Raw genomic sequence first — 14,507 nt, 5'->3', positions numbered from 1 at the left:
TGTTAGTTCACACCTATTTGCTCAGAGGTTCTACGGGAACTTGTTTACTCTTCCCAAGGTCTATTTGTGCATAAGAATGAGAGAAACCGGAGCACGAGCCAGGCATCCAGCCCCTTGGGCCAGCAAGGATATGACTGATATTACCCAGCACTTAGGGTTAGGGTAAGATATCTATCCATCAATCCTCCAGAGTAGAGATTTCCAAATTTTCAGCACCGTTGGAGTGAAGACATCTCTCTTCATTTCATTCCCAACAGTGGACTCATTATCTTGGGACTGTATCTGGTCCTGGACTCCTCAGCGGAATTCATCCTCCAGTGTTCCAGTGTTCCACCCTCCAACTCTCCAACCCTCCAACCCCCTCCAAAACCCTCCAGTGTTCTAATGTACCACCCTCCAACCCTCCAACACCTCCAAAACCCTCCAACATCCTCCAAACCAGTCGAGCTCTATAAGACGTTCTAAGTATCATTGAGGTCACCTTACATTCATCAGTGAACAGAGGCTGAGCTTACTCACGGTGAGAGAGACTACATCCTATGGATCAGTGTTGTCAGTCTGCCCTCAACACCAAGCGCATCATTGTTAGATAAGGAGTAAAAACTGTCCACATCACTCAGGGCACCATCTCACCAGGGCCCTCTGCAACTGCACTAAGGTAGTCTTGTACCCAAATCCTCTTGCAAGCGCTTTCTTTATTATCTGCCACATCAACATCTTGGTTTCACCGACTGGTGGATCCCCTCACATTTTCCCACAGTGTTCTCTCTGTAGTTGCCCACACCCCATTGCTGCCCATTCCCTGTAGTTGCCCACACATTCAAGTGGCCCTCATCGTATTGTAGCCCTCTACCTGCAGTTGTCCACTCCCCGTTGTTGCGCACTCACAATTGTTGCCCACTGCCTGTTGTTGAAAACTCCCTGGTGTTGCTACACCCCATTTTTGCCCACTCCCTGTAGTTAACCACTCCCTGTAGCTGCCCAGATGCTGTAGATGCCCACACCTCATTGCGGCCCACTCCCTGTTGTTTCCTACTCCCCACTGATGCCGACTCCCCACTGTTGCCCCTCCCAGTTTTTGCCCAGTCCCTGTCGCTGACCAATTCCCGTTGTTTCCCACTCCCCATTGCTGCCCATAGAACCATAGAACCATACAGCACAAAACAGACCCTTCGGCCCACCATGTTGTGCCGTCCATCAGACCACCCTCACACTACCTAACCCTTTCCTCCCGCATATCCCTCTATCTCACATTCCTCCATATGCCTATCCAACAAACTCTTAAACCTGTCCAATGTATCTGCCTCCTCCACCACCCCAGTAGTTGCCCACTCCTTGTAGTTTCCACTCTATGTTGTTGCCCTCTCCCATTCACTGCAGTTGCCCACTCTCCGTTTTGCCCACTCCCCGTAGTTTCCCACTCCCATTTTCACCTACTGCCCATTTTTATCTATGCCTGATTTTGCCCCCTCCTTGTTGTTGCCCATGCCTTATTATTGCCCTCTCCCTATAGTTGCCCACACCCTGTTGATGCCCACTCCCCGAGCTTTCCAACACCACATTGTTTCCCACTCTGTTGTTGCCCCCTCCCCGTTGTTGCCCCCTCCCCGTTGTTGCCCACTGGCTCATCTTCTCCGTATCCCCTTGAAGGTTTTGCATCCTCGTCACTACTCACCTTCCCTCTTTGTTTTACGTCATTAGCAAATCTGGAAATTTGACGTTTCGGTCTCAGAACCAATTCGTTTCCATAGATTGTGAACAGACGGGTCTGAAGGCCCCATCCTAGTGCTCCCTCACGAGACACAACCTACCAACCCTCACTTTTGATCTGAGGGCCAACTCTCTATCCATGCCAATATGCTCTGATATTGGTCACCAGCATCCTTTGTGGGATCTTATTGAAAGCCTTTGGAAAACGGAGATGCATCTCATCCACAGGTTTCCAGCCCCTACACTTCACTGCACTGGAATCTGCCCCGATCCATTCATGGACACAGTGCATCCACCGCAGGCTCAATCCCATTTCACCAGTGACCCTCCTGCTCAAATTGTTGACTAGTTTGTCCGGTTCTCTGAACCTTGCCCAGGCTGGGGGCACGTTGTAAGTTCCATGATCAGATTGTGAAACTTGTTGGAACTAAACCATCAAAGAAGAACCTGTGCAGGGAGAGCATCGCAGGGAGAGTGTCACAAGGATAGTATACAGAGGGAGAGTGTCTCAGGGAGTGTGTTGCAGGAGAGTGTCGCAGGGAGAGTGTCGCAGGGAGAGCACAAGCAGTAAGTCAGTCCAGGGAAGATTATCCAAGGAGGATGTGCCCAGTGAGAGTTTCCTGGGTCATTGACTAACATACAGGAAGCAGTGAGGAGAGACTAGAGGATGTTCAGGTTCACACCTTGTGACCAGGATTGTCCGCTGCCTCGGTGTATACTGGAACGACTAAGTGGAAGAAATTGAATACATAGGAGCCAAATTTGTGGATGTCACAAAAGGTAGCACGAGAGGTTTACAGGAAGTTCTAACATGTTGTGAGTAGGGAAGAAAGTGTTGGCAGCCTGGGCACAGTGTGGGACAGTGTACAGCTGTTCCACTTGGACTGAAGAACAAAGAACAATGAACAATGTATTATTTAAATGGAGGAAAACTGCAGCACAAAGGGATTTGGAAACAGAAACAGCAGATAATAGAGAAGCTCATGGAATGTTCACTCTGATTTCAGGGGGATTGGACTCTCAGGGTAGGGAAGTCGTGCTGGAATTGAACGAGGCACTACTGAGACCAATCTAGAGAGAACTGTGATCAGTTTTGGTCCCTCATTTAAGGAAGGATACGAGTCCATTGGAGATGGTTCAGAGGAGGTTTAATAGGACAGTCCTGGCTTGGAGGGATCATTCTATGAGGAAAGGTTAGATGGGCTGAGACTCTACTGACTGGAGCTTAGAAGAATGAGACATCACCTTATTGAAACAAATGGTTCTTATGGGTCTAGTCAGGGTGAAAGCCGAGAGAATATTTCATCTCGTGGGAGAGTTTAGAACATGAGGACATGGTCTCTGAATAAGGGGACACCTGTTTAAGATTGAGCTGAGGAAGAATTTTTGCTCTCAGTGGTTGTGAGTCTTTGGAACTCCTTACCGTGGAGAGTTGTGGGGGCAGAGAACAGGTGTGTATTCAAAGTTGAGCAAGAACTCTCAGCAGTATGGGTATCATGGGTAACAGAGAAAGGGCAGGAAAATGGACAAGGAATGTCAGATCATGTAGGAGTGACAGAACAGGCTTGAGGGGCTGAATGGCCTTCTCCTGTTCCTGCTGCTTATGGTCCAATGGTTTTAAGGTCTTCTGCTCCCCAGGGAATGTCTGTCGAGTGACTCCATTCAGGAGTAGTCTGCCCATGGAGGATGTCAAGGAGAGGCTGTTGAGGGAGAGTGAGTGTGCAGGGTGACCGGTGGCTGATTGTCCAGTGTCTGTGTGTCTGCGAGGTCTTTTTGAGGAGAGACTGTGAAGAAAGCTTTCAGGGGAGTATTGCTTCATGCAAGACCGCCCATCAAGATTATCTGTGTACCTTATGCTGAGAATAGTCTGGTGAGGGAGGCTCAGCCCATGGATTGTCTGAGCAACCAGAACATGCCAGGGAGATTTCACCCAGGGAGGAAATGATGTTGAAGGCTCCTGGCAGAGCTTATCTCTGGGAGGATGGACTATCCAGATGCAATCTACCCAGGGAGTTTCTGTAGGGAGAACCTGTCCAGGGAGCATCCATCTGCCTGGGCGTCGTCCATCCGAGGAGAACATACTCTGGAAGAGCAGGCACAAGAGGAGTCCATTCAGGGAGAGACAGTCCAGGGTGTGTTTGTACAGGGAGGGTATTTATCGGGGGAATCTTCCCACAAAGAGACACTCCAAGAGAGTCTGTCCATGGAAATTCTTCTCAGGGTGAATCTCTCCTGGGATAGTCTGTCCTGGGAGACATGATCAGGGAGAGTCTATCCAGGGAAAGTTTTTCCAGGATGTTTGCACAGTGTGAGCCTGCCATCAGGATGAGTGTCTCCACACAGGATCCATATTTCCAGTGGCACAGAATGAGTTTGGCCCATTTAGTCCCTGCTGGCTTGCAAAGCAATCCCATTCCCACACTGACTTACTCTGGAACTTACTTTCCCAACATTCCCACCAACTCCCTGCGGATTCCACAGCTCACCTGCGGACATTGGACAATTTGCAGTGAGATGTGAAGTATTCAGTGAAGTCTGGCCCGTGTCCTCTGTCTCCAGACACACATTGCCCCTTTTGTCCCTCAACCTACCCCACCAGCCCGCACGCTTTTGGGATGTGGGAGGAAACCGGAGCATCCAGGGGTACTCACCCGGTCACGAGGAAATGTGCAAACTCCACACAGACAGCGCCCAAGGTCAGGATCAAACCGGGGTCTCTGGAGCTGGGAGGAAGGTCTCTGCCAGCTGCACCAGTGGCAGAGCAGTAGGAATCAGACTGTACCCAGGGAGGTCTGGGAGCATCGGCCGAGGTCCAGCCCTGTCACACCCTGCCCGGTGGGACCTGCTCCTGGGCAAATCTGACGAGGCCTGTCTCCTCACGGAGAGTCCATCTGGGGATAGTCCGTCTGGGGAGAGTCCGTCCGAGGAGAGTCTGTCTGGATCCTGTCCAGGCTGGATCCCTGTGTAAGGAGACTCCTTCCAATGGGCATGTGTTGGGATGTGGGGTCAGTCTGGGAGGATGTGGAGAACTGTGTCTGGGGGGGGGTCTGTCGGGGGAGAGGGTGGTGTCTGCCTTAGATGGAGACTGTCCATGGGGGAGGTTTGAGGTGCTAGGAGCTGGACCCAGTCCCACCTGGTGTCCGTGGGGGGTGGAGGTTATCACTGAGCAGCAGACGATTCCACTGGGGGAAAGGGCTTGTTGAAATGACCCAAACTAATGTGTGAACAGTTTTGTCATTCTGATAGTGTTGCACTTCTCTGAGGATGTGGGGAACGGAATGTGGAGAGAAAGGGGGGGAACTAGCTGATGGCCCTTGTCAATGTGTCTCATTTCAGCTGCGAATGAAAATGTGCAGCTGCCTCCTCTCATGCAGTCCGCCGTAGTTCAGAGGGCTCTACAGATGGGGTTTGATGGCTGTCTGATAGAGGCACTGGTTAACAGCAAGTACCTGTTGACTAGCACACAGTACGGCTCAGTCAGTGAGTTACTCTCAGACCTACTGGAAGCTGAGGAGGAAGAAGGAGAAAGGAGGCGACCGACAGCAGGTACCGATACCCTTCCCCTCTGGCTGCAGAAAGACTCGTGCTCAGTCGGGGCCCTGTACTGTATGTGATGTCTGTAATCTATTACCAAACACTCCACATCCTCCATCACAAGGGCACTTGCAAGAATTCATTCCAGAACCTCACAGTGATCGGCAATTTATTTCTTGCAGGAGTTAACCAGAAGTCAAGGGAAGGCAGACATGCTCCCAGCGGACGGAGAGAAGCGTCAGCTCAGGACTCAGGTGAGGCCGCAGAGTGTGCACACAGAGCTCATAGACCAGGCCTGTCAGTGGTGGGGTCTGATGTCTTATCATTCCCAGGACAGGACAAGGTTTGGATAAGATAGGAGGAGCTAAAGGGCAAGGTAGTGTGCGCAGAATCAGGGAACACATGGCCACTCAGGGCTGCACAGCCCAGTCCTGCCCATCCCTCACCACATTCCACAGTGCCTCAAAGTGCCAACCTCTTGTTAATGGCCCTCAGGACCGCACCCATTCCCGTGGACCTCCACCCTCCCCCAGCTCTCCAGTCCCTGACTCTGGCCCGCATCCACTCTCAGGAAGTGTTGTCCAAAACCTCAAATGCCTTAAACACCTTAAGCCTGCCTTAAAAGCACCACTGACCAAAGTCAGTGTCACCACCACTGATCTTTTCATAAATCAGAAGCCAAACACTTGGAGTCACTGAATGGGTGGAGCTCGTTGTTGGGATTGTACTACAGGCCCCCTAATGGTCAATGGGAACTGGGGGAACAAGTATGCAGGGAGACTGCAGAAAGTTGCAAGAGTAATAGGGTTGTCAGAGTGGGGGACTTTAACTTTCCTATCACAGACAGGGACTGCCTTAGTGCTCAGGGCTTAGGTGGATGGAATTTATTAAGTGTGTTCAGGAAAGTTTCCTCAAGCTAAACATAGAGGCCCGACCAGGGAGAGGACAAAGCTCGACTTATTCTTGAGAAATAGAGCAGGACAAGAGCCATGGCAAGACCCATAACACTGGTGATGTACAGAGCAATCTTGGGGTCCAAGTCCACAGCTCCCTGAAAGTGGCTGCACAGGTTGATCGGGTGGTAAAGAAGGTGTATGGCACGCTGCCATTATTAGTTCAAGAGTTGGGAAGTTATGTTGCAGCTTTATAAAACTCTGGTTAGGCCACATCAGGAGTGTTGCCTTCAATTCTGGTCGCCCCATTATAGGAAGGATGTGGAGGCTTTGGAGAGGGTGCAGAAGAGGTTTACCAGGATACTGCCTGGATTAGAGGGCATGTGCTATAAGGGGGAGAGAGGGAGAGAGGGAGAGAGGAGCCAGCATGACTTTGTGAAGGGAAGATCCTGCCTCACAAGCCTGATAGGTTTCTTTGAGGAGGTGACCAGGAAGATTGATGAGGGTAGTGCAGTAGATGTGGTCTACATGGATTTTAGTAAAGCGTTTAACAAGGTTCCACATGGTAGGCTTCTTCAGAAGGTCAGAGGCCAAGGGGAAGCTTGGCCGTGTGGATTCAAAATTGGCTTGCCTGTAGAAAGCAGAGGGTTGTGGTGGAGGGAGTGCATTTGGGTTGGAGGGCTGTGACTAGCGGTGTCTACTGCGTCCAGTTCTGGTCGCCTCATTATAAGAAGGATGTGGAGGCGTTGGAAAGGGTTCAGAGGAGATTTACCAGGGTGCTGCCTGGATTAGAGAGTATGGATTATGAGGCGAGACTAAAGGAGCTAGGGCTTTACTCATTGGAGAGAAGGAGGATGAGGGGAGACATGATAGAGGTATACAAGATATTGAGAGGAATAAATAGAGTGGACAGCCAGCGCCTCTTTCCCAAGGCACCAATGCTCAAAACAAGAGGACTGGCTTTTTAAGGTATTGGGTGGGAAGTTCAAGGGCGATGTCAGAGGGAGGTTTTTCACCCAGAGAGTGTTTGGGGCATGGAATGCGCTGCCTGGGGTGGTGGTGGAGGCTGATACGTTGGACAAGTTCAAGAGATTGTTAGATAAGCATATGGAGGAATTTAAGATAGAGGGATATGTGGGAGGAAGGGGTTAGATAGTCTTAGGTGTGGTTTGAAGGTTGGCACAACATGGTGGACCGAAGGGCCTGTATTGTGCTGTATTGTTCTATGATTCTATGGTTCTATGGAGAGGTTGGACAAACTTGGGTTGTTCTCTCTGGAGCAGCAGAGGCTGAGGGGAGACCTGATAGAAGTTTATAAGGTTATGAGAGGCATAGATAGACAGCCGGTATCTTTTTCCCAGGGTCAAAATGTCTAATACCAGAGGGCATGCATTTAAGGTGAGAGGGGGTAAGTTCAAAGGAGATGTGTGAGGCAAGTTTTTTTTACACAGAGAGCAGTGGGTGCCTTGAACACACTGCCTGGTGTGGTGGTGGAGGCAAACGCGATAGGGGCATTAAAGCGGCTCTTGGATTGGCACATGAATGTGCAGAGAATGGAGGGATATGGACCATGTGAAGGCAGAAGCAATTAGGTGTCATTGGCTTAATTAGTTCAGCACAACATTGTGGGCCGAAGGGCCTGTTCCTGTGCTGTGCTGTTCTCTGTTCAACATTCTATGTTCTATTCCACTCTGGTCTGCTCCTGCATTGACATGAACATTATTTCTGTGTACCACACACTTCTGTAGTGAATAGTGTCCTTAAACTGGTTCCGCAGTGGACTCTTGTGTCTTTGGCATTGTCTTTTATGATGTTCCTGATGCCTAAATATTCCGATCTTTCCCTAATTCTGTGTTGCTGATGGCTGACTCCCTCAGCATTTTCCATCTGATTCTCTTTCTTTAGCCCAGTGCCCCCTTGTGAGGAAGACCAGATCATGGTTGGTGTTGGTCACTCACTGCAAACAGCTCTGGAGTCAGTTGTGTTCCAGCAGTTATCCACAGTGTAGTCTGAACATAACAATCCTGCTTGTTCCACCCATCTTCTGCCTCGTTACCAGTGTACTGTTGTGCACTCTTGTGCTGGACAAAGCGAGCTGTGTTGCCACAAGTTTCCAGTGCTCATTGTCCATTGTTTACCCTGTGGCCTGAAGTGTAGCCCCAACTCTCCCAACCTTTTCATTTACCACTCCCATCACATGTAACTTACCCGCAACATCAAATTCTTCAAATTCATCACTAATTTCATCAAAATATCTGTCCTCTGCCTTCACTGGAAAAGCATTGGGCACATCGCACAGTAGTGAAAAAAAACTTAGACAAAGTTCTTTTTCACACCCTGAACGATATAATTGTTTCAGAAATGACTCTCATGTCCAAAGTATTGCTGACTATCTTTTCTTTATCGATGAAACCAGCTCTGCTTTAAGGACCTTCTAAAGGCTCTTCACAGTAAATTCGGTCTGCCTGGATTTAATCATTGTTTTTTATTCAGCCCTGTATCAGCCGTGTCCTATTATTCATTTCCTTTGTGGTATGAACTTGTTATGGAGTCACTGAGCTGATCATCTACATATCTATGCTGACCATCAATTACCAATCCAAACTAATCCCATTTACCAGCACTTGGTCCTCAGCCATCTACGCCTTGGTAACTCAAGCGAACGAGCCCTGTGGCCCACAATGTCTGTGCCAACCATACTCTTCTGGTTTGTCTCCTTAACCTGACATGTTCTCTGTCGCCAACTTGGTTTTGTCTTTCCAGCTTCACCGTTCTTGTTCATCAGTCGAGGGACAGAGGAGTACAAGTACACAAACAGGTCCATCAGGGCTCACCAATAATAAACCATTTCCTTGGGTTTCATTCTCATAGAGTTCTACAGCACAGAAGCTGTGACATTCTCCCTTATCAGCAGTGCAACCCCTCCACCTCTTTTACCCCCGTCTCTATCACGTCTAAAACAACAAAACCCAGGAACGTTGAGCTGCCAGTCCTGCCCCTCACGCAACCAGGTCTCTGAATGGTAACAACATTGTAATTCCATGTCCTGATCCAGGCTCTAAGTTCATCCTCCTCACCCACAACACTCTGAGCATTGAAATAAACACATTTCAGCCCATCAGTCCCACCGTGTTTATTAACCTGCCCCTTGCTGTCCTTCCTTTCAGTCTGACTTGTCAAACCATCTTTCTTACCTCAGCCCTACCACCTGTTGCTCTGCTGCTGTGGTTCCCTCCCCCCGCCACTCAGTTTAAACCCTCCCGGCGAGGATATTGGTCCCCCTCCAGTTCAGATGCAAACCTCCTTGTTTGTACAGGTCCCACCTGCCCTAGAAAGGAGCCCAATGATCCATGAATCCGAAGCCCTCCCTCCTGCACCAGCTCCTTAGCCACGTATTGAACTGCACTGTGTATCTATTTCTCACCTCACAATCTCCCTATATATTTACTCCTCTAATTCCCACTGACTATTGGGGAACCTGTAGTACAATCCCATCAAAGTGACCACCCCCATCTTATTCCTAAGTTCTACCCATCTGGCCCCACTGGATGATCCCACAGGAATATCCCCTCTAGGTACTGCTGTGATGTTCTCCCTAACTAAAAACATCACTGCCCCTCCGCTGTTACCTCCACCTCTAGCGCACCTGTACCCTGGAACATTGAGCTGCCAGTCCTGTCCCTCCCTCAACCACGTCTCTGTAGCAGCTACAATATCACATCCTATGTGCCGATCCTTGCCCCGAGCTCACCTGTCTCACCTGTCAGACTCTGTGCATTACAGTAAGTGCAGTTTAATTGATCAGTCTTCCCTCCTCCTCCCCTCCTGCCCCTCCATGCCCTGCCCTTCCACTCCTGCCCTTCCCCTCCCTGCCCCTCCCCTCCCTTCTACTCCTGCCCCTCCCCTCCCTGCCCCTCCCCTCCTCTCCCTACCCCTCCCCTCTCCTCCCGTCCCTGCTCTGCCCACTGGACTTGTTCCCTTGAACTGCTGTAGTGACTGTTGGATTTCGGGGTGAAGGAGGGCGTGGATCAGGACATGTGGAAACAATTAGAATTGAAAAATAAATAAATGAAGCTGGACGAATGTGGAGATTTGAATTACTGTCTGGAGTTCCATTTGCCACGTTACAGGGAGAAGAGGTGGTGCTGCCAGTTATTGGAAAAACTGAAATGTGATCTGACATAGATGCTTGAAATAATGGAAGATTTCAGTTGGATAGCTACAGGGATGTCACTCCCAGCCGCAAGCAAAATTAAAACCATCACTAAGATAGCCGCTAACAAATCAAATTCATAATTTAGAAATGACTTGCCCTCCATACAGATCATTTCATCGCATCAGTATATTGAGTAGAACAAGGGAAAAGCAATAACAGAATGCAGAATAAAGTGTTCCAGCTACAGAGAAAGTGCAGTGCAGGTAGACAATAAGGTGCAAGGCCACAAGGAGGTAGATTGTGAGGTCAAGAATCCATCTTATCGTACTAGGGGACTGTTCAATACTTATAACAGTGGGATAGAAGCTGCTCTTGAGCGTGGTGGTAACGTGCTTTAAGGCTTTTGTATCTTCTGACCGATGGGAGAGAGAAGAGAGAATGTCCAGGGCGGATGGGGCCTGATGATGTTGGCTGCTATACCGAGGCAGTGAGAAGTGTAGACAGAGGGACTTTGTTCCAGCCACCTAGAGTCCAGCTACAGGAAAGTGTCAGCAAGAATCAGCAAAGAGATAATAATCGGCGGTTGCACTGAATGTGATGTCATATCGTCGTTATAAGTAGTCCAAGTAAAAATGCTTCACTATACTTTTACAGGCTTGAGTGCTGAAGAACAACTGCGCCAGCTTAAGAGTGAACGCACTTGTAAAGTGTGCATGGACAAAGATGTCTGCATTGTCTTTTTACCCTGTGGACACCTGGTTGTGTGCGGAGACTGTGCTCCAAATCTCCGGAGATGTCCCATTTGTCGGGCTCTCATTAGAGGAAGCGTGAGGGCCTTCATGTCCTAGGAATCACAGGTACCAAGTCAATCAGGGCAACCTCCACTCAGAAATTGTTTACGCCTGTATAAAGGAAGCCCAACAAAAAGAGGAAGTGGGGTCAACTTTGGATCCACTTCAGGGAGTGAAACTGGACATGTGGGGAGAGAATCAGGGGGAGATTATTGTGATAGTGAATGCTAATTCAGTAGATTTAGTAAATTTATGGGAAAGGGTAAACTTAAAACACGACACAGGATCTAAATTGGAGTGGGGAGATGTTGTTGGGATGTGGAGTGACTGAGCAAAACCAGGCTGGAAGCAGAAGTAACTCCATGTCAGAGCAGGGGGAGGCACTCACGCCAGGGGCTCAACCAGTTCTCACAAAGACTTCATATCACATGAATTATATGGTAGCAGCCTCTGAGAAAGTAATCAATCATTTCATTGAACCATTTCCCAATTGAATTTCCCAATCCTTTCCCAATCTGGTGCAGTTCAAGCCGGATCTCCTTCACTCAATCAAGGAGGCAGCAGAGGGATCTGATGGAGGTGTACAAAGCAATAAGGGGCCTGGACAGGGGCATAGAAACTTTCTCCCAGAGCAGGAATGTCTGAGACCAGAGGGTATAGGTTTAGTGTAGGTGGCAAGGGGTTCAGAGGGGATCTGAGGAAGAATTTTCTCACCCAGATGTGGTTGGAGTCGGGAATTCACTGCCTGACGGGGTGGTGGAGGCAGAGACTCCTACAACATTTAAGAAGCAGGGAGAGCTTCGGACCAAGTGCAGATAAATGGGCAATGATAAAGACCATTATCTGAGAGTCACCAGTCACTGTGGGCTGAAGGGCCTGATTCTCTGCTTTACGATGCAGCAACTCATCGTTAGAGAACTTAGTCCTGATGAAAAGTCACTGATGTCAAATGTTCACTCTGGTTTTCTCTCCAGAACATTTAGTGTCGTCAGAGCGACAAGAGACAGTGGAGCAGTCCTGGGACAGTCTCGACCCGAAACGTCGACCATCCCTCTGCCTTCACAGATGCTGCTCGACCCACTGAGTTCCTCCAGCAGTTTGTTTGTTGTACTTAGATCATAAGACATGGGAGCAGAATTAGGCCATTCAGCCCATTTAGTGTCTTTAGCCGCTATGAATTGTTTGTGTCTGCCCTCCCAACTAACTCTCAGTCACTGGCTGAGTCATACAGCACAGAAAGAGGACCTTTGGCCCAACTGGTTCATGCCAAACAAGCTAGTCCCATTTGCCAGTATTTGGCCTATAACCTGCTAAACCTTTCCTATCCATGTGCCTGTCCAACTGTCTTTTAAAAGTTGTTATTGTACTGCCTCAACCAGCTCACTCCACATACATACCACCCTTTGTGTAAAAACTGTTGCCCCTCAAATTCCAATTAAATCTTTCCCATCTCATCTTAAACCTGTGTCCTCTCGTTCTTGATTCCCCAACCCTGGGAAAAAGACTGAGTGCATTCACCCTGTCTATGCCCCTCATGATCTTATACACCTTTATAAGATCATCCCTCAATCTCCTACGCTCCAAGGAATAAAGACCTAGCCTGCCCAACTCAGTCCCTCAAGTCCTGGCAACATCCTTGTAAATCTTTCCAGTTTAATAACATCTTTCCTATAGCCGGGCGACCAAAACTGAACACAATGCTCCAAGTGCAGCCTCACCAGCTTCCTTACAACTGCACCATAACTTCCCAACTTTTACACTCAGTGCCTCGACTGATGAAGGCCAGTGTGCCAAAAGCCGTCTTCACCACCCTGTCTACCTGTGACTCCACTTTCAGGGAACCATGTAACTTGTACTCCGAGGTCCCTCTGTTCTACAACACTCCCCAGGGCCCTGCCGTTCACTGTGAAAGTCTAACCTGGATCTGACTTTCCAAAGTGCAACACCGCGCACTTATCCAAATTAAACTCCATTTGCCGTTCCTCAGTCCATTGACCCAGCTGATCAAGACCCCCCTGTAATTTTTGATAACCTTCTTCACTGTCCACTATACCACCTATTTTAGTGTCATCTGCAAACTTACTGACCGTGCCTTGTGCATTCTTATCCAAATCGCTGATGTAGATGACAAACAGCAATGGGCCCAGCAGCAAGCCCTGGGGATCACCACTGGTCACAGTCCGCCAGTCCGAGAAATAACCTACCGCCATCAGCCTCTGCTTCCTACCATCAAGCCAGTTGTGCATCCAGTTAGCCAGCTCTCCCTAGATTCTCTGCAATCTAACCATGAGAAGATTAAGAACAATCCTTAATCGTAAATTGAAAGTCAAACCAGCGTAGGACGTATACGATGAATAGTAGGGCACTGGGGGGTGCAGTGGAACAGAGGGACCCAGTAGTACAAATGCATAGTTTGTTGGAAGTGGCATCACAGGTAGACAGGGTGGTGAAAAAGGCATTCAGCATTCTGGCCTTCATCAGTCAGGGCATTGAGGATAGGAGTTGGGATATTATGCTGCAATTGTATAAGCCGTTGGTGAGGCTGCACTTGGAGCACTGTGTACAGCTTTGGTCACCCTGCTATAGGAAAGGCGTGGTTCAACCGGAGAGAGTGCAGAGAAGATTTACGAGGATGTTGCCAGGACTTGAGGGCCTGAGTTATAGGGAGAGGTTGGCCAGGCTGGGTCTTTATCCCTTAGAATGTAGGACAATGAGGGGCGACCTTATAGAACCGTTTAAAATTATGAGAGGCATAGATAAGGTGTATGATGACAGTCTTTCCCCCAGGGTAGGGGAGTCCAAAACCAGGGGTAATAGGTTTAGGGTGAGAGGGGAAAGATTTAAAGGGGACCTGAGGGGCAACTTTTTCACACAGAGGGTGGTGAGTGTATGGAACAAGCTGCCAGAGGAAGTGGGTAAGGCAGGTACAACAGTATCATTTGAAAAGCACTTGGATAGGTACATGGAGAGGCAGGGCTTAGAGGGACATGGGCCAAATGCAGGAAATTGGGACTAGCTGGGTGGGCACCATGGTCAGCATGGACTGGTTGGGCCGAAGGGCCTGTATCCCTGCTGTATTGCTCTATGACTCTATGATAACCTATCAGAGCAGCCCACCATGTGGAACCTTATCAAAGGCCTTACTGAAGTCCATATAAACCACATCTACTACCCTGCCCTCATCAACTTTCTTGGTCACATCATGAAAAACTCGATCCTTTATAAGACCTGATCTCCCACACACAAAGCAATGCTGACTACCCCTAATCAACCCCTGTCTTTCCAGATGAAAGTATAACTTATCCCTCAGAATCCTCTCTAGTAACTTACCCACCACAGATGTTAGACTTACTGGTCTCTAGTTCCCAGATTTTTCTTCGTTGCCCTTCTTAGATAAAGGCACAACATTTGCTACCCTTCAGT

The 14,507-nt window shown here is 48.9% G+C and overlaps 1 protein-coding gene across 1 annotated transcript in view; it reads left to right on the top strand.

The window, feature by feature from the left end:
* Nucleotides 1–11,141, top strand: part of LOC127580150 (baculoviral IAP repeat-containing protein 7-like) — a 49,879-nt gene extending 38,738 nt beyond the window's left edge. The window contains exons 4-6 of the mRNA XM_052033362.1: nucleotides 3,349–3,423; nucleotides 5,047–5,256; nucleotides 10,948–11,141. Coding sequence (XP_051889322.1) covers nucleotides 3,349–3,423; nucleotides 5,047–5,256; nucleotides 10,948–11,141 — 479 coding nt within the window. The remainder of the gene's footprint in view (nucleotides 1–3,348; nucleotides 3,424–5,046; nucleotides 5,257–10,947) is intronic.
* The last annotated feature ends 3,366 nt before the right edge of the window (nucleotides 11,142–14,507 follow it).

This window comes from Pristis pectinata, chromosome 18, assembly GCF_009764475.1.
Source record: "Pristis pectinata isolate sPriPec2 chromosome 18, sPriPec2.1.pri, whole genome shotgun sequence".
NCBI lineage: Eukaryota > Metazoa > Chordata > Chondrichthyes > Rhinopristiformes > Pristidae > Pristis > Pristis pectinata.
This window is presented reverse-complemented; position numbering and strand designations above follow the sequence as displayed.